At 41.0% G+C, this 19905-nt stretch overlaps 1 protein-coding gene across 4 annotated transcripts in view; it reads left to right on the forward strand.

Moving 5' to 3' along the window:
• Positions 1 to 146: 146 nt before the first annotated feature.
• The window catches only part of RMND1 (required for meiotic nuclear division 1 homolog), a 38467-nt gene continuing 18708 nt past the window's right edge, over positions 147 to 19905 (forward strand). Inside the window, exons 1-6 of one of the 4 annotated variants that reach the window (XM_060114966.1) lie at positions 147 to 260; positions 1325 to 1499; positions 4158 to 4675; positions 11306 to 11414; positions 14269 to 14344; positions 18574 to 18613. In XM_060114966.1, coding sequence (XP_059970949.1) covers positions 1352 to 1499; positions 4158 to 4675; positions 11306 to 11414; positions 14269 to 14344; positions 18574 to 18613 — 891 coding nt within the window. In that variant the 5' untranslated portion in view covers positions 147 to 260; positions 1325 to 1351. Of the gene's footprint in view, positions 261 to 339; positions 361 to 393; positions 471 to 1324; positions 1500 to 4157; positions 4676 to 11305; positions 11415 to 14268; positions 14345 to 18573; positions 18614 to 19905 lie in introns of those variants that run through there. The other 3 variants (XM_060114967.1, XM_060114968.1, XM_060114969.1) reach the window with 3 other exon arrangements.

Here is a 19905-nt window from a genome sequence, read left to right on the forward strand (position 1 = left end):
GTCGCAGGAACCAGGGAGCGGATAAGGTCGCGGCAGCACGGGTCACGTGCTCCGACGGTCACGTGGACCGGGCGGCGTACGCTCCGCTGGGCTAGGAGTCCTGTGCGCCTGCGCAGTGTCGGGCACTGGGAGGGGCGCTGGGTCGGTGTTGGGACTGGCTGCGGGAGCGGGGGGCGGCAGCGGGCACTCTGTCTCTTGCCTGCAGCGGAGGCGCAGGAGCGTGCACCTTTAGCGCGTCTGTCTTTTCTTCCCGCGAAGAGGTTAGTGCACTGCCTTGTTCTGGGAGCTTGTATGGTCTTGCACAGCGGTCCGCCCTTTGCTCCCTGCCGCCCTGAACGTCTCACGTCACGTGTTTCACCGGTACAGCGGAGGCCCCCTGCCTATTACAGTGATCTTTGGTCGATTTAGCTGGGAGTGAAAAGCACTGCGTCCATACCCACGTACTGAAGCCTTTGAGCCAGTGCATAGCGGTAACTGCAAAGATAAAATAATTTTGAGCAGCTTAAGGAATTGGAAGGCGTGCTCCAGAGATTAGCGCCACTTATCCATTGACTTATAGCCTAGTTGATACAGATTTCTTAGTTCGTACGTTCTTAAAAAGTAGAAAATGTGTCCAAGAACTGAGTAGCTGCCTTGTATTTCATTCAAAAAATACGAGTTGAATACCTGCTGTTTGCTGGGCACTCTGGTTACAGGAGACACAGCATGAACAAAAGGCAAATCTTTATCCTCAAGGAGCTTAGGTGCTGCAGGAGAGAGACAAAGATTTCCTTTCCTCTTGTTTTTTTCCCTGTAGCGTTGTGACTATTTAATGTATATTTTAGTGGTTTACCACGTGTATTATCTGTCACCCCCACTGTGATGTAACCTTCAAAAGATAGGGATTTTCGTCTATTTTATTTTCAGCTGTATTAGCAAGTAGGACAATTTCTGTCACATGGTAGGAACTCAGTTCATAATTTGTTGTGTGAGTTAATAAATTAAGAACACAACGTGTTTGCAAGTGATGTTAAATGCAATGGAGAAATAGAAAGTGGAGGAAGCTAGAGTGTGGGTGCTGGGGTGCGTTTTAAATGAAGTGATGGGGAAGACTTCACTGTGTAGGAGACATTTGAGCAAAGGTCTGAAGGAGGTGAGGGAATGAGGCTTACAGACACCCGGGAGAAGAGTATAAGGGATAGTAAGTGCAGAGATCCAGAGACCAGAGTGACTGGAGCAAAATGAGCGAGGGGAAAAAGCTGGAGGAGATGTCAGAGTGGTGATAAAGGGCAGAGAATGGAGGGCCATGCAGTCTATCTTAAGGTGTTTGGCTTTTATTTTCAAGTGAAATGTGAGGCCATCATCAAATTTTATGAAGAGAGAAGATGTAATCCGATTTGAGTTTGGTTGCTGTGTTCAGAAGAATCTGAAGAACAGAAGCTGGGAAACCAATTCGGAGGCCGTGACAATAATCGCTGGGAAGGACAGCAGCTTGGACCAGGGTGGTGGCAGTGTTGGTGGTGAGGACCAGTCTGAACAAAGCCCGTGGGATTTGCTGACAGATTGGGTATGGAGGAAGGAAGAGAAGAATCAGGCGGACTGCAGGTTTGGGGCCTTAGCAAAGGGAAGGATGTAATTACTATTTCATGAGTGGGGGAGACTGGGAAGAACAGGATTTGCAGGAAGATTTCAGAAGCTCAGTTTTGAGCATGTTACATTTTTCATGCTCGTCAGAGTAGTTTAGGGATAAATATTTGCTATTCATCAATTGTAGGTACTATATAAAACTATGAGATTGGGTGAGATCACCAAGAGCTGAGAATAGAGGAGAAAGGTGGCCCAAATACTGAGCCTTGGTACATTACATTCTTGGGATGGGAAACCAGCAAAAGAGACATCCTACCTATGAGGTAGGATGAAAATGGCCAGCGTGGTATCCCAGAAGCGAGTGAGGGAGTAGGGTGGGGTGATCAGCTGTATCCCATGTTGCTGGTCAGTCAGGTAAAATGAATACTGAGAAGTGACCACAGGACTTATACATGTGGTGGTCATTGCTGGCCTTGACAAATGGGTTTTGGTGAAGTGACAGAGATGAAAGCCCAATTGGAGTGGGTTCAAAAAAAAAAATCAGAGAAGAGGAGATGGAGAGAGGCAATAAAACTCCTCTAAAAGGAAAGGAGCTCAGAGAACAAGTGTAGTATATGGAAGGGAAGATGGGGGTCGGGGAAGAGTTGTTTTTATAAGGTGGGAGAAATCAGAGCCTAGTTGTATGCTAACAGGAATGGGTCAGTAAAAAGGGAAAAATAAATAGCATGGGAGAGAGAGGGGAGAAGGGCTTAACTATGTCTTCTGTAAACAGGGAGGGAAAAGACTCGGTGTGCAGACAGAGGACCTGGCTGTAGATGGGACCACGGGCACCTCATCTGTAGCAGCAGAAGGGAAGACAAAATACATGGGCACAAAAACAATAGGTGGGCAGGTGGATGATGGCAAGAGCTGGTGGAAGTTCTCTCCTGATTATTTCTGTTCTGTCAACCAAAGAGGAAGCAAGATCGTTATTGAGAATGAGAAAGGAGACATTGAAGGTGTGAGGAGAGAGCAAAAAGTAAAATATAGTATGGAAGTACAGTATTTACGATCATTGAGCATCATGGAAGGCCCACCTGAAGTGAGTGGTCATGATTTTAAAATGAGACCAGATAGTTGTTGGTTGGTTGTCCGTCTCCAGCCACGTTGAGGTGCAGGAATCCAGGCACAAATTGGGTGAATTATATTTAATTCACGTTGAGGTTTTGTCACGTGGGTATGTGGAAGAGAGGGGTGCAAGGGATTTGAGGTCCTAAAATATTGTATAATTAGGTTCTGCAAAACCCACTGGTTCAACTGGCAGGTAATAGTACTAACTAAAGGTGAACTAAAATAGCTAGTTGGACTGGAGCTAAACAGAGAATTCCAACTTTTGAAGATACTTTGAAAGCAGCAGGTTCTACCTCCTAAACATCGCAGTGACTCATCCTTGCCCTCATCCTTTTAAAGGGAGATAATATATATGCAGTGGTTACGACGTTGTCTTCAGAACTGGAAAAGCCTGGGATTTCCTTGTCTCTGCATCACTGATTGTAAGCAGTCAGCCTCCCTAAGCCTCAGTTTCCCCTGTGAAGTACCTCACAGGATTGTCGTGAGGTGAAGCAGAGCGCTTGCTGGGTACAAAGTACTCAGAAAGCAATGTATTAGTCTCTCTCAGTTCCTCCTCTAAGTTTTAACCAAGGATATGTTTCTTAAATGTACTTGTGACCATGTGAGTCTCACGTGAAGAGCTCCGACTTCCCTCTCCTATAGAAACTCTTTAGGACCAGTGCTTAGGATGCAGCCACAGGCTCCCGTTCAGCCCTCAGCTGCTGCTGCAGCTCACGCCTGGCTCCCCTGAAGTTGCGTCCTGTTTGTCAGGTGAACGATACTGTTTACCTGCGGTGTTTAACTTGCTGATCCCTCTGCCCTTTTGAAACCCGATTCAAACATCACCTCTGGGGCTTCCCTGGTGGCGCAGTGGTTGAGAGTCCGCCTGCTGACGCAGGGGACACGGGTTCGTGCCCCGGTCAGGGAAGATCCCACATGCCACGGAGCGGCTGGGCCCGTGAGCCATGGCCGCTGAGCCTGCGTGTCCAGAGCCTGTGCTCCGCAACGGGAGAGGCCATAGCAGTGAGAGGCCCATGTACCAAAGGAAAAAAAAAAAAATCACCTCTGGTAGGCACCAATAATTGTCTGTTGCTTTAAGGTGTTAAAAAAATGATATGTGTTTAAAGGACAAATAAACTACTTTTTTTTTTGGTTTGGCCACGCCGTGCGGCATGTGGGATCTTAGTTCCCAGACCAGGGATCGAACCCTTGCCCCCTGCATTGGGAGCACAGGGTATTAACCACTAGACCACCAGGGAAGTCCCTCAATAGCTTTATAGTCTTATAACCTTCCAGAAAGAAGGCTAAAGGTTGACTAAAGGAGAGATGGTGAAAACACTTGTATATATTTTTTTAACCTCATTCTTTTACTAGGCTTAAGTTAAGATGTATCTATTTTGCAAATTGTTTTACAGAAATATACCTGTTACCTGGGAAAACACTATATATTTTTTAAACATTTTTTATTAAAAAACTTGAACTTTGAATTCTTTTTCTTTTAGCTTGTGATGTGGTAATGTCAGCCAGACTTCTCAGATCCTTGGCCAGATCTCACTACATTTTATCAAAAGCGTGTCAGTGCCAAAGACTTGTTCATCGAACATTAAAACCACTTAAGGAATTTGAGACCACAACATGCAACACCCTGACAAGAAGTCAGAACATGAATTTTTTCTTTCCTGATACAGCAGCTGTTGATTTGAATAAGTCCCAGGTCCTGGAAATGAACCGGAAAATATCAAATACAAACGTACTCTCTCCATTAAACACCGCAGGTTACCAAGATGAAAAAGAGCACCTTCCAACCAGGATCTCCCTTGGTACTCATAGGAAAGTGACTCACAGACCAAATCTGTTAGGTTTTAAGTGGTTTATAAAAATACTAAAGAGACATTCCTCATCTGTGTCAACGGAAACACTTGTTTCTAAACAAGACTTTCCGCAAATCAAGAGACCACTGAAAGCATCAAGGACCAGGCAGCCATCCAGGACCAACCTTCCAGTTCTGCCTGTGAACAAGGTAAAAACGCTTGTGGTGGTGGTGCCTCTGTTCCCTAATAATCACTCTGAACCCCTGTGGATCCCACCTCAGCCTTACTACCAACATAGGAGAGCCAGCCATCAGCTCAGTACTTCTTTCAGGGCCTTTGAAGCCTAATAGTAAAACCTGTCATCTCCAAAGGGAATCAACATCTGAATTTTAGGAATTAGTGGTACATATAAAGGCAAAATAGAGGCAATTAAATATAAAAATATAGTTTAGGAAAGGATTAGTTAGTGGCCTAAGAAAATTTTGAAAAAGGATAGTAGTAAGTCCATTCTATGAACAGTGCTATAAAAAGCCCCCATTAAAAAAAAAAAAATCAGGGCTTCCCTGGTGGCGCAGTGGTTGAGAGTCCACCTGCCGATGCAGGGGACACGGGTTCATGCCCCGCTCCGGGAGGATCCCACGTGCCGCGGAGCGGCTGGGCCCATGAGCCGTGGCCGCTGAGCCTGCGCGTCCGGAGCCTGTGCTCCGCAACGGGAGAGGCCCCAACAGTGAGAGGCCCGCATACCACAAAAAAGAAAGAAAGAAAGAAAAAAAATCAAACTGTAGAAATTCTGTATTAAATTTTAAAAATTTTTGTTAACATTAAGTATGCAGGTAGGTAAACGTTCATTAGCCAATGGTGACTGCATGGGAGGGGGTGGTGAAAGGACATGGCAAGGTGGAATCCAAAAAGCAGAGTGAAGGTTTTTGCTTTTTTTTATCATTTGAAGGTTGAAGTGGTTGTTTTCATTCACTGTTAAGAGGTTTATGGGAATTTCTCAACTACAGTTTGCATTTGCCCACTAAATGATAAATATTTAAGGTCAGGATCAAGCCCTTTGGTAACCTGTGTATCTCGCATGGTACTTGAAACTGTGCCTTATACTTAATAAATGTTTATTAAACAGGAAAGGATAGAAGAGAAGCAAAGGGATCTTTGATGTCTGTAGCCATGAACATTAAAAGTAGGAATGTCGAATATTTAAAACTTGATGAAGCATTCTGAATCTATCAGAAAACAGGTTATACTGTCTATCTTAAAATCTCTATTCTGAGAAGTAGACCTTGAGGGCGTTTAACTTGTTCTGTTTTTGTTTTTGTTTTTTTTACTGTGTGGTTGACTTCTTTTAAAAAGGTGTACAGGCCTTCACGTCTTATCCTCAGGTTGTGAAGTTAGGAGTTGGTTAATGACTTTTATTTTGGATTCTAGCTTTGTTTACATTCTTGTTTGGTTTCCTTGAACCCACGCTATGAAGGATGGGAGTTTTGGATGCATTCTGTTCTCACCCCTTTCTTTCTAGCTCTTGAGTGTTTAATTATGTTGTTTAGTTTTGTGATCATCTGGGAAATTTAGTATTTAAGTGACTGAGGTGAAATTAAGTGTAAAAACCTGAATTCATAACAGATCCAAAAAAGAGGAGGATCAAGTCCCTTTTTTCTTTTGTTACATCTAGCAGCCCAGAGCAGAATCAAGTTTCTTATGAAAGGCTGGTAAGGTCAGAAATGTCACTTTTTTTGGTAGTAGTTGGTTGTAAACTTTCAAAGAGGCATTATTTATTTGGGCTATCCGTAGACTTGAAAGCAGTTTTCCTGGATTCCGTTTTTTATTTTTCTTTAGGACTTTTTTTTTTTCTGCTTCCAGGAAAGGATTTGAAGTAGATTTTCAAAATTTAATAAGTTTCAAATGAGATAATAAAAGCATTACATTTAAAGTAGAGCAAGCAGTTGATATGAACAGAGAAGTAAATATTATCAGATATCTGATACGAGTAAACTAGTTGAATATTTAGTTCCGCGAAGCCCAAGGATTAAAGAAAGGCAGGAATACTCCTGGGGTTGTACATTTCTTGTTGTCTAACAAGAAAAAAAGAAAAACATAAGAATGTCTTATAAGAAATAACTTTTTCTATCACCAAATTTAAGGGGTCATTTATTTCCTGGGTCCTGACATAGGACATGTTATGTAACGTAATAGCTGCGACTTCAGTTGGAATTTCGCGAAAACAGAAACAGTATGTCGTTTCTCTGGAAGCACAGGAAAATAATAGACAATCTTTTCTATTTCCGAAAGCATTTTGAAAGTGACCTGAGGGAATATGATTTTTGGAACATTATTTTCTAATGGTCTTACAGGAGAACACAGTCTTGAGGTATAATGAGGTAATATATGCCCAGGGCTGAAGACTGGCTTTTATCTGTCCCGAATAGAGGGCCCCTCCATTTCCATGTGGGCATCATGGGGCTGGCGAGTCCCCTTTGGTGGTAAAGGCCTTTCCTCCCCTCTGGACTGAGTCAGGAAGGGACTCTACTTTGTACCAGAAAGAGGGACCCTTTGTCTCATTCCCCACGTGTGCACCTGAGCTCACCCTCTTACCTCTGCCACATGGCATGCGCTTGGAATTGACTGGGTGAGGCTACTCACCCTCTATATTAGAATCAAGTCTTCACCTGATTCCTTTTGTAGAGATCATAACCTACTGAGGTATTCAACCCACATACCGTTGGCTCATCACTTATCATGGCAGGGCCAGTGCTTCTTGTTCGTCTGTCCTGTCTTTGAGGAGGATGATGCCCGAGGATGAGGACCACCCTCTGAGCAGCGTGGAGGCTGGCAGAGGAGGCAGGGTGCTGGGACGCCCAGTAGTAGTTTTCAGGCTAACACCACCGTGTGTAGTAAAAGTAACCAGTGGGTTGTTAATAGGTTTGGGGTTTTTATTGGTTTGTTTGATGAAATAGAATAGAAAGTATCAATGCATTACTCATGATAAAGGTAAATAGTTCTGTGAAGCTTTTGTGTCAGTTATTGGTGTGGGTGTCTATGTGTATGTAGGTACTGTGTATGTGAAAGGGTTTCTCACCATGGGTTGTAGTCAGAAAGCTTAAAAGCTAAAGCTTTATACTAGTAATGTAAAATGCATCTGTGTTTTATAACTTTTGCCTATAATCTGTACATAACAGGAAAAACATGCATTTTCCCCCTTAGTAATATAGAAGCAACATTACCGTAATGCACTAATTTCTTTTTTTTAGTAAAAGAACATGAATAAAATAAACTTTCTTTTTTAGGAAAAGTATTCTGTCAGAGTATGTGATGCTCTAAAACAAGAATCATATATAAATTTCTAGCCCCATCTGCTGGAATATGTTTTCTGTGGCCAGAAAAATGAAACATACTGAAACATGGTGGTTTTCTTGGCTTTGGTTTTGTTTTGTTTGGGTTTGGGTGGTTTTCTTTTAACATTTTAAAATAGAAAGGCCTAAATTTAAGTCTTAAATCCAATAACTATTTTAGGTTGGTTTGGCACATTTATTTAAGAACAAGTTGTTGATCCCCATGCTAGAACCTGAAATTTGCTATATATTTATATTTAATGCTCAGAAAATAATGGTTCATTATAAAAATCCAGAAAAAGACATGTCTGAAAATGAAAGCTTCTTGCAGAGAAACATCTTTAAATAACGGGGAAAAATGCAAAGATGACACACACTCTTTCCCTTTACCAAATGGATTTAAATACAATCTTGAAATTGAAAGACAAAGGAAATGAAACCCAAAAAAGATATTTCTAACAAGTCAAATTGGAAAACCTTGTGAATCATTTATTCACAGAAGATTCATAACTTAAACAGAGACTCACATCCCAGATGTGTAAAGAGAATACAGAAAGTAGTGTGGTGGGCTTCCCTGGTGGTGCAGTGGTTGAGAGTCCGCCTGCTGATGCAGGGGACACGGGTTCGTGTCCCCGTCCGGGAAGATCCCACATGTCGCGGAGCGGCTGGGCCCGTGAGCCATGGCCGCTGAGCCTGCGCGTCCGGAGCCTGTGCTCCGCAATGGGAGAGGCCACAACAGTGAGAGGCCCGCGTACCGCAAAAAAAAAAAAGAAAGAAAGTAGTGTGGCGAGCCATATAAGTTAGGTAATGTAGGCTAAGCCAAATAAGCTGTGAGACATTGGCTAGAACTCTGAGCCAAACTAAATAGGAGATGGTGAGAGAAGGAAAGGTGACAATCTTCAGAAAATCTGCAAAGATCCTTGGAATGACTAAGTTAAAAACAAATTGTGTTTAAAAATTTATAACCTGACTCTTTGGAGCTCAGCATATATTTTCTCATGGAAGTAGTGGCTGAATGCTTTGACTTGTTCCATTTTTGAGAAGGTAAAATAGTATAAGTTTTTTTTAGCACAGATGGGCCTGGTCAGTAAGAAAGATGATGGTGAAGCAGGCACTGAGACAGGGAGTGGGAGGGGCTGCATCGGCTGGAGAATCAGGCCCCACCCCACCCCCGACCCTGGTCAATTACTGCTAGATCTTCCACTGGAGCGAAAGATGGTGGAAATCTGGATTTTGTGTCAAACGGCCATTTATTGTTGATAGTTTGTTCAAATCTTGAAAACACTATGTGGGTCACCTCTTGAGTTGGATAGTTCTCTGGGCTGCCAGTTTACGGCTCTGATTCTAGAGACAGTCTGCAATGCCGTTCCTAGTACGGTTCTGGGCAAACCCTCCACTGGACAAGCTGTTGACCTTCTCCTTATCTCCTGTCTTCTCCTTCGTGCCGCCTTCTCTTCCCACTCCAGCCGAAACTAAGCATGTCGGCTCTAGCAGCCCCAGAGTCACTCTGACATCCAACCTAATGCACTGGGATTTTGCTTAGCAAACTTCAATAAGTTTGCCAGCTTTTGTAGGGTAGAGCCTGCCTGCCATGGCCTTACCTGATGCTTCTTTCCAGGATTCCTTTCTTTCAGCCAGCTTAATCTCATGTCCTGCCAGCTCTTTTGAACTCCACGGAGCCTTAAAAGAACAACTAGCGCTGGCACTTCTAAACCTTAAGCACATAACTGATTCCTGTACACCAGTAACCAGCTTTACTTTGACTGTATGGATCCATATGTTTTTGTAAATGAACGTGTTCTTACCTTCATAATGAATATGGGAATCAGATATCTGCCACAGGAGGGTCCTGCATCCGTTTAGCTCACATTCAGTGACAATTTCAGCTTGCTCGTCTGACTTTTAATCTTTTCTCTAATTGAATTAAAATCAATTAGACAATTGAATGTGTTGCTTATGAGTGGATATTTTAACGGATTTTAGGTTTTTCAGGTCCTCCGTTTATTCCTCTGCTACTTTTTAAACCACACATTAGAACTGTGTAACAGATGGAAGAAAAAGCAAAGCAGAGTTAGGTCATCTCTTGAGAAAGAGCCAGGAGTTAGGTAACAAAAGTGGGAGGAAGGAAGAAATTTATGTACTACTTTTCTTGAATTTCATACTAGGAATGTAGCAGAAAGGGAAAGAATTTAGGAGCCAAGATGAGTAAATCCTAGGAATAAGTTTTGATTTAGTGACTCATATACCTCTTTTGATACATATGGGCCAAAGCACCATATGTATCAAAGATAGTAGAATCACTAATGTTCTGATTAATAGATACTAAAATATAAAATTATGAACAAATGAAAATTCAGATGTAAATTACTTGATAAACTTTTTAGCCTCCCATAAATTTTGATGGTTTAAACATATCTGTATGTGCTGTAGTAATAACTATTATCTAAAAAATGTTGAACATTTGTGCTAGTCATGGTTCTGAGCAGTTGACATTCATCAGCTTGTTTAAACTTCACAACAACCCTATCAAGTAGGCATTATTGTTATTCTGATTTTTTTTAATGAATCTAATTCTGTGCCTGAACTCTTAACACCTCTGCTGATAGCTTTTGAGCTTTGTTGACCATATTCCATAGCGAGAAATTTATTTTACATTACGGTGTCTATGTAGTGACCCAATATACCTATATAGACATATATGTGACAGAAAATGTCATAAAATAAAATTTACCCTTACTATGAATTATGTACTCTAATATTTTCTGTTTTATTCTGTTTAGTTTTATTTTTTTTTAAGCTGGTTTGGGCCGACTAAATTGATATCAGGACTCACTAACGGCTTGTGACCTACAGTTTGACAAAAACACTGTGTGCTGTACCATATGCTTACCATATATGTACTGTATAGCTACACACAATATAAATGTGTGCATGTACACACAGGTAAGACCCCTAGTGCAGAAATCCAAAGCACTCACCAAACCTAGACACATTCTCAGGTTCACAGAACTTTTAACCAGAGTACAATTAACTAGAGTAAAATTTCTATAATTCCTTAGTAGATTCAAAGTAATCTCTGCCTGTACAAGGCTAGTGGCAAATTATCAAATGACCTCAAATAATAATGCTGCTGTGAAAAGGAACCATGGAAACTCAAGGTTGGACAGACTTTAACTAGCATCTCATCCAGGCGCCTTGTATGGTGTCTGAATCCTCTCTAGTTTTTGATCAGTCTGTGCTTGAAGCACAACCAGCAGGTGTGGCTCCCTGTTCTGATAGCCCATTCCATCTCTTTGACTATTAAGAGAAAGTTCTTGCATAGATTGAGCTGAAATCCGCCTCCTTGTAACTTCTTTCTCTGCATCTTTCTCACATCCTTTGTCTGAACTGTTGAAATGTTTGGAGAAAACTCTCGAGTGCCAGCTTTGCAGCACGCCATCCTCCCTGTAAAGAGACAACCATCACAGGCACCTCTTGGTAACCCATCTCATGCTCCTCTCTCTGGCACAGGACCTGATGCGCTGTACTGCATTTGCAACTGCAGATGAATACCATCTTGGAAATCTCTCTCAAGATCTGGCCTCCCATGGATATGTTGAAGTAACAAGCTTGCCTAGAGGTACATCTTCTTGAACCTGGGGCCAAGTATGTTAAAACGTATTAGAAAATCATTTTCCTATGATAACTGTCTTAAATATGCATTTGTTTAGGTTTCATTTTCTTTTTTTATAAATTTATTTATTTGTTTTTATTTTTGGCTGTGTTGGGTCTTCGTTGCTGCGTGCGGGCTTTTTCTAGTTGTGGCGAGCGGGGGCTACTCTTCTTTGCGGTGCACGGGCTTCTTATTGTGGTGGTTTCTCTTGTTGCGGAGCATGGGCTCTAGACATGTGGGCTTCAGTAGTTGTGGCACATGGGCTCAGTAGTTGTGGCTCACAGGCTCTAGAGCACAGGCTCAGTAGCTGTGATGCACGGGCTTAGTTGCTCACGGCATGTGGGATCTTCCCGGACCAGGGGTCAAACCCATGTCCCCTGCATTGGCAGGTGGGTTCTTAACCACTGAGCTACCAGGGAAGCCCCTCATTTTCTATTTGAAGGATTATATCATAAAAATGGTGTTGAATCTCTTTATACAAATGACATACAAAGATAGGAAACTTAAAACATATTCACAGAGAACTTAGTACGAAGATTAAAATCAATATGGTTTATTCAGCTGTATTTATAGGATCACTCTTACTTGGGGTGATCAAAGGCCATGACACTTCATTTCTGTCATGTTAAAAAGTTATTTTAGTATTACAGAAGAACCGTAAAATTGATAGAAATGTTGGGAAGAGCCTTTAAAGAAAAATTTACCAGTACAGTCCAACACTTTAAAACTAACAAAATTAGTTAAAAGATAAACTCAATGAATATTTTAAAAGAGAATTAAACTGAGAGGATTTTAGGATAGTGTGAGGAAGGCTTCTTGAGTAATCACCTGCTTTATGTTAAAAAAAATGACTTGGAACACTTTGATGGAAGATTCATGAATTTACCTCAAAGTAGCAAAAAATAGTAGGTTGAAAACCTCTCTGCTACAGAGGAAATTCTTAAAAGAGTCACCGACCCTGTAAGAAACAATCGAAATGTCATTGTGCTTTCTCAGCCTTGATGATCTGAACCGACTGTTTGTACTATTTGGTGGCAAAAAACAAACATAATTGACTTAGAAAAACAGAGCTATGTCCAGGGCCTCTAAGAAGAAAAATTGCCCTGCAGTATTCTTGGCTGATTCCAGAGGCTGTCGGCAGGGTTGCCCTGTGCATCACACACTTGGGGGTTTCTCGTACTATTCTCGCTGGCTGGATCTTTCCCACTTCATTTGTGGTGTTCTTGGCTATATGGGTGAGCCTTGCCCTCTATAGATGTAGAACTCAAGGAAGTGTGATTTCACCAAAGAAAAGGAGTTTAGGAGTTGGTCTCTATCTGAATCCTCCATTCCCCAACCTCTGTCAGGATCTCTGAAGCTTTGAGGATCCTAATTTTATGTTAAGAAATCATGTTGGTGGGAAAGAAAGATTCTTTTCGTGGCTGCACTTCTATTCAACAATTCTCTCCCCTAAAAGGACAGATTGTGGTAAAGAAATGAAAATAATTGGAAGTGAAACATCAAAAGATAGAATTAGAAAATGTTGAATTTCCAAATGGTTCCGAGGTGCGGCTTTTCCAGTGTCTTTTTCTCCTGAGATCGTCCCTCCCACCTCCTGCTTTGCAGTAGCAGTTTCATGAACAGTCTGTGAAACAAATCTTAAATACAAACACACGCATCGAAAACTATGCTCTGAGGATAAAGCAACTTCTAATTTGTGGGAAAAGGATTAAATATTTCTGTTTTCTGAAAAGGGTTATTTTGTATTTTGTTTTCTATTAAAATGTATTTAGTTTCAAAAAGAAATTATGTAACATTTTACATATTAATATTAGTATATTTATTAATTGATAGACTAACATGTTATTTATAGTTTACATTATAGAATATTTATATACTTATAATAAATACTACTAAACTAATATACAAAGTAACTACTTACTGGTGAATATCTGTATATGTATGTATTTAATATTTAAAATGTTAAAATACTTAAATAGTTACAGGTGACTATCATGGTAGTTCTCATGATTAACTTTGAAATCAGATATGTTTTGAAATGGACTGTATCTTTGTTTCTGTTTGTTCTCTATTTTCCACACTTTATACAATATAATTTAAAATTCAGTGGAAAGAGTAGTTTGAGAATATTAAAATTATATTATTAATAAAATGATATTTAAAGGAAGAGAATATATTAATGGCTCTTCAAATTTTATTTTAAATTACTTTTACAGAAAGAAGTTTAATTCTTTTTTCTTTTTTTTAATTGAACTATAGTTGATTTACAGTGTGTTAATTTCTGCTGTCCAACAAAGTGATTCAGTTATACATATACATTCCTTTATATATATACATTCTTTTTTATATTCTTTTCCATTATGGTTTATCACAGGATATTGGATATAGTTCCCTATGCTCTACAGTAGGACCTCGTTGTTTATCTGTTCTCTATATAATAGTTTGCATCTGCTAACCCCAAACTCCCAATCCATCCCTCCCCCACCCCCCCAAACTCTGGAACTTTAGTTGTACTGATACTAAGACTTTAATGATTATCAACTGGACTAGCGATTACTGAATCAAAATGGGCATGAGTGAGTTTTAAAATAGCACTAATAATAGTGTCACAGATTGTTGAATATTTTGTTCAAGTAAATTCTTATGGTCTTTTCATTTTCATATATTAAACACTTTCAGAAACCTTAGTAGAAAATGGACAGTGTGTTGTAGAGCGCTTCATGGTATATGAAGCAATGATCACAGATACTTTGTTAGAAGTTTGTAGGTGACTTAAATCTTGGGTCACCTTGTAACATAGCTCTTTGCTCATTTATCACAGATGCAGCAAATATTTTGGTGATAGGTATGGAAAATTCTGCAAAAGAAGGTGATCCTGGAACAATATTCTTCTTCAGGTAAGACAAGAAAGCAACTCCATCGGAAGATGGGCTGTGGCCAGGTAATGTGGTCCTTAAAGATGCAGGTGTACCTTCTCTCTTAACAGAAGATGTTTCAAAATTTATTTGTGATTTAAATGTATCCTTTGGTTCTTATTTGAATAGGAGAGTTTGTCACTTTTAGACATCTGCTGGTAAATCCTCTTATGAAATAAAGAATTTTCCCCCCTAGGGAAAAGATTAGGGATTTTTATTCATTTTGTTCTAAATTAACTTTAAGCATTATGTCATCTTTGTATCATATATGCAAGTTTTTCACACCGCTCATAATTCATGACAGTAAAGGGTGCACTTAACACGTTATAAAAAGAGAGCATTGGACAAAGCTAAGGTCAGGAACCACTGGTGGAAATAATGGCGCCCTGCAGAACGCAGGGATTTACAGAACCGAGTGGACTTCCCCCAGCTTCCAGCCTTCCTGGGAGCAAGAGACTGAAGGAAGCTCAGGCTGAGGTCATTAACAGAGGCCCATTCGGATAACTTGGTGTGTACTTGCCTTTATTTGTAAGTGTGGGTTTTCATTTACTAAGAATATGTAAGCATCTTATTTCCCATTCATCTTTAGTGCCCCTTATCAGGTGCATGCTACCTGCCCCGCTGTGTTTTCTTTCTTTTCCATCTTCTCCCTCTGAAGCTAAAGTTTTAGATCACCTTACCTCTCTCTAGAGACTTCAGACTGGGACCCTGATCCACATACATTTATTCCTTTTATTTAAAGTTTTTTTTTTTTTAAGGTTGTTTTAATACCAGATACTCCATAGTAGCTGAGTGGAAGTGGTAATGATAAGAGAAACCATTTAAAATAATCTCATCCTCACAACATTTGAGGAAGATCTTTTACTCCCAAGGGTCAGAGGGATTAAGTGAATTACCCACAGTCAAAGGACTAATAAGTGGCAGAACAGAAATACATGGAACATCCTTAAGAATCCAGACTTTTTTTTTTTAATTTTTATTTTATTTATTTATTTGCGCCAGGTCTTAGTTGCGGCATGCTTGTGGGATCTAGTTCCCTGACCAGGGATCGAACCCAGGCCCCCTGCATTGGGAGCTCAAAGCCTTAAGCCCTGTGCCACCAGGGAAGTCCCAAGAATCCAGACTTTGATGATGTTTCTGTGGTCTTAGTTCTTACAGTTGATGATAACTGGAAGCTCTGTCTTTGTTCCTGTGAATGCCTTACTTTCCTTGGACATAATCAAGAGTTCAACATTTAGTGCTGGTAGAAAAACACCCCTTTTGACTTGAGTAAGGAATTTGGATTTCTGAGGTCCTCCAGATCAGCATCATCCAGTAGAAATACAATGCAAGGCACAAATGCAAGCCGTGAATGTAATAATATATTTTCTTATAGCCACATTTTTCTTTTTCTTTTTTTTTTTTTTTGCGGTACGCGGGCCTCTCACTGCTGTGGCCTCTCCCGTTGCGGAGCACAGGCTCCGGACGCGCAGGCTCAGCAGCCATGGCTCAAAGGCCCAGCCACTCCGCGGCATGTGGGCTCCTTCCAGACCGGGGCATGAACCCATGTCCCCTGCATCAGCAGGTGGACTCTCAACCACTGCGCCACCAGGGAAGCCTTATAGCCACATTTTTAATGTAAAAAAAGATGAATTTAATTTTGACCAACACTAATAATAACATCATATATTGCCTGAAATTAATTTTACTGGTATATTTTCTTTAACCCGACATATCTAAACTATTATTTCAGCATGTAATCAGTCAGCAATTAGTGAGATTTACATTCTCCTTTTCATACTAAGTCTCTGAAACCTGGCGTATATTTTGCACTTATAGCAGCTCTCAGTTTGGACCAGGCCTGTTTCAGGTGCCCGGTAGTCACATGTGGCTTGAGCGCCATACTGCAGAGTTCCTGGGATCTCTCATCTGCCTTGAGGTGCTTCTCTGAACCAGCGCTCTGGCTGTGGCCTTAAACACCTCCCAAATCCATATCCTGAGACCCCACCCTGGCCTTTTGCCACACTCACTGCTTGGTCTCCCTGCCTGTCTTCTCACCCCACCAGCAGTCTGTCTGTCTGTTCGTAGGCAGAGCAATTTTTCAGTGGGTAATTCTGATCACTATACTGTCCTTAAAATTCTACGGAATGTGACCAAACGCCTTATCACAGCACGAAGTTCCTTCAGGGGTTGGCTCTTCCCCGCATCTGACCTAAGTGCCCTCATCCGCAGCCATTCAAACTATTGGCTCTTTATTCTGACACGTTGCCTGTCCCCCTCGCACCTTTTCTTGGAGTCTGGGGTATTTCCTCTGCTGTATTTCCTCTCGTTTTCTCATTTGGCTCTGCTAGTCCTTTAGGAACTGTGTCCCTCCGGTGTACATCCACCTAGATTCTGCGTGACTGTTACAGCGTGGATCACACTATTGTAATCGGTGGTCCGTGGATCAGTGTTCTCTGGATTGGGACTTCCTTGAGCAGAGGATCTAGACCATACTCATCTTTGCATCCCAGATGCTAAGCACAGACCCACATACATACTAAGCACATTGCTCAAGATGGTTTGAAGAATGGTAATGGGAACATCATATTTTTACCATTGATTGATTGAGTGATTGATGGATGGATGGATGGCTGCGTTGGGTCTTCGTTGCTGCGTGCAGGCTTTCTCTAGTTGCGGCGAGCAGGGGCTACTCTTGGTTGCGGTGCGTGGGCTTCTCACTGCAGTGGCTTCTCTTGTGGCGGAGCATGGGCTCTAGGCATGCAGGCTTCAGTAGTTGTGGCATGTGGGCTCAGTAGTTGTGGCTCGTGGGCTCTAGAGCGCAGGCTCAGTAGTTGTGGCACACGGGCTTAGTTGCTCTGCGGCATGTGAGATCTTCCTGGACTAGGGCTTGAACCCGTGTCCCTTGCATTGGCAGGCAGATTCTTAACCACTGCACCACCAGGGAAGCCCCTACCTTTCTTTCATTTCTACCCTTCCTTCCTCTGGTGCAATGACCCAGAGCTGTAACTCCTTTTTCTTTTTTCTTTTTTTTTTTTTAATTTACTACCTAAAACAGCTCAACACATCAGACTTCAGAAATCAAAACAAGTTCCCTAACAGTTTTTAGGCTTAAATTTTGTCAAAGGCAGACTTGGATTGTGAGGGCCTCCTGTGGCTTTGTTTCAGGTCTACTCTGAGCACTATAGGGATGGCTGGCATTATTTCATAGGTGCCTTTACCATCTGAGGCTTTAATTTATCTCAGTCTCTTTATTCCACAGATATTAAAAGCATGACCCTTTATTCTTTTCTGATAGCAGAATCTGCCTAATGAGAGCTAATGAGGCAGGTCTCAAAATTTCCTTATTCTGATATCTGTACACCAGAACTGAATCAGGGTACTTCTGTGGCAGCGCAGTGGTTGGGAGTCCGCCTGCCAATGCAGGGGACACGGGTTCAAGCCCTGGTCCGGGAAGATCCCACATGCCGCAGAGCAGCTAAGCCTGTGTGCCACAACTACTGAGCCTGCGCTCTAGAGCCCGTGCTCCACAACAAGAGAAGCCACCGCAATGAGAAGCCCGCTCACCGCAACGATGAGTAGCCCCCGCTCACTGCAACTAGAGGAAGCCCACACGCAGCAACGAAGACCCAGCGCAGCCAAAAAGAAATTAATTAATTTAAAAAAACAAAAAAGAATTGCATCAGGTATGAAAGAGTCTAGATACCTGAAGTTACATGGTTTTACAATAATAGTTATTTATTCTGCAAACCACAGGAGAAATCCATGAATTTTTGAGGGGTTGGGTTTTTTTAAATTTTATTTTATTTATTTATTTATTTATTTATTTATTTTTTGCGGTATGCGGGCCTCACACTGTTGTGGCCTCTCCCGTTGCGGAGCACAGGCTCCGGACGCGCAGGCTCAGCGGCCATGGCTCACGGGCCCAGCCGCTCCACGGCATGTGGGATCCTCCCGGACTGGGGCACGAACCTGTATCCCCTGCATTGGCAGGCGGACTCTCAACCACTGCGCCACCAGGGAAGCCCCTGAGGGGTCAGGTTTTTTATCAGAAATTCAAAAAATAGCTTTTGTTTATCATATCCATCCAGGGACCATCATGTCAAATCAATAATAAATCATTTTTTTAAATTGGCCTTCTAGATGCATTCTAGAAGCTACCTAAGCATGGCTTTATGTGTGGCCCTAAAGAATGTATTCAACCTTTAACTTAGTTTATTCTTTTAAATCAGGGAAGGAGCTGCTGTCTTCTGGAATGTGAAAGACAAAACTGTAAGTGTAAATAAAGTGTGAAAGTGTTAAAATTTAGTTTTCTGAGAATAAATTGTTAATTGGCACTCAATAATCTGAGCAATTGGAAGATAAATTAACAGATAATCCTCAGTTTATTTGCTCTGCATTATGTGATGTTGATTCTAGCACTGTCATCTTCCAAAATTTTCTTTTTGACTTAGAAGTTTCCTACATTTTCCATTCTCTGAGCACACAATAATTTGTGGAAAATCAGAACAATCCTAGCTACGCTGAAGACAGAAGGAAGTATAATTCTCATGTGATAACCTACAAAATGAGTAATGTACACACAGTTCACTGGAAGCTGCCTGCACTGAGTCTTATTTTAGATCAAGTTTTCTAGAACTTTTTAACTCACTGGAAACAATTTCTTCAGTATCCCGATCATGATTTGTTTAATACCACCTTTTCAGAGGCAGTTTGGTAATACATAACAAAGCTTTATATTTAACTCAGCAATTATACATCTAGAAAGTTATCCAAAGGAAATAATCACAGTTATATATGATGAATGATGTATAGAAATGTTCATCAACACATTATTTACAATAGCAAAAATGAGAAATAACCAAAACACATAATAATAGAAAGTTTGTTAAATACATCCATAGCATGTATTTAGGATGTACATACTATAGCTCTTAAAAGTCACGTGGGAAGAAACCAATTCCTGAGGAATTGCCTGTGTATATGATACAGTTAAATTAAAAGAGCAGGTTACAAAATAAAACCAATATAATACCGGAGCTGGTAAAAAAATATGCCTCATACAAACCCAGTTTTACTGAAAGGAGATACACACATAGGGGGCAGGGGGAGGGAGACTGGGGAGCAATTTCCTGGAGAAAAGGAAATATAAATGAGTAATAAATGTAAGAAAAATGTACAAATTGGCTATTTGAATTTGCAAAGATGTAAAAGGCTGACAATACCCAGTGTTTTTTAAGAATGCTCTCATTAAAAAAATAAATAAAAGAATGCTCTCATAGGCACAGATGTAGAGAACAAACATATGGACACCAAGGGGGGAAGGGGGGGGCGGTGGGATGAACTGGGAGATTGGGATTCACATATATACACTGATATGTATAAAATAGATAACTAATAAGAACCTGCTATATACAAAGATTAATAAAATTCAAAAAAAAAAGAATGCTCTCATAAATCTTTGGATTCTAAAGTTGGAAAAACTGTTTTGGAGAGCATTTTAGAAACATCAGAATTATAAGTGTGCATGTCTTGTGTTAACAACAACAAATTCTAAAGAAATA

Source organism: Mesoplodon densirostris, chromosome 12 (assembly GCF_025265405.1).
Source record: "Mesoplodon densirostris isolate mMesDen1 chromosome 12, mMesDen1 primary haplotype, whole genome shotgun sequence".
Taxonomy (NCBI): domain Eukaryota; kingdom Metazoa; phylum Chordata; class Mammalia; order Artiodactyla; family Ziphiidae; genus Mesoplodon; species Mesoplodon densirostris.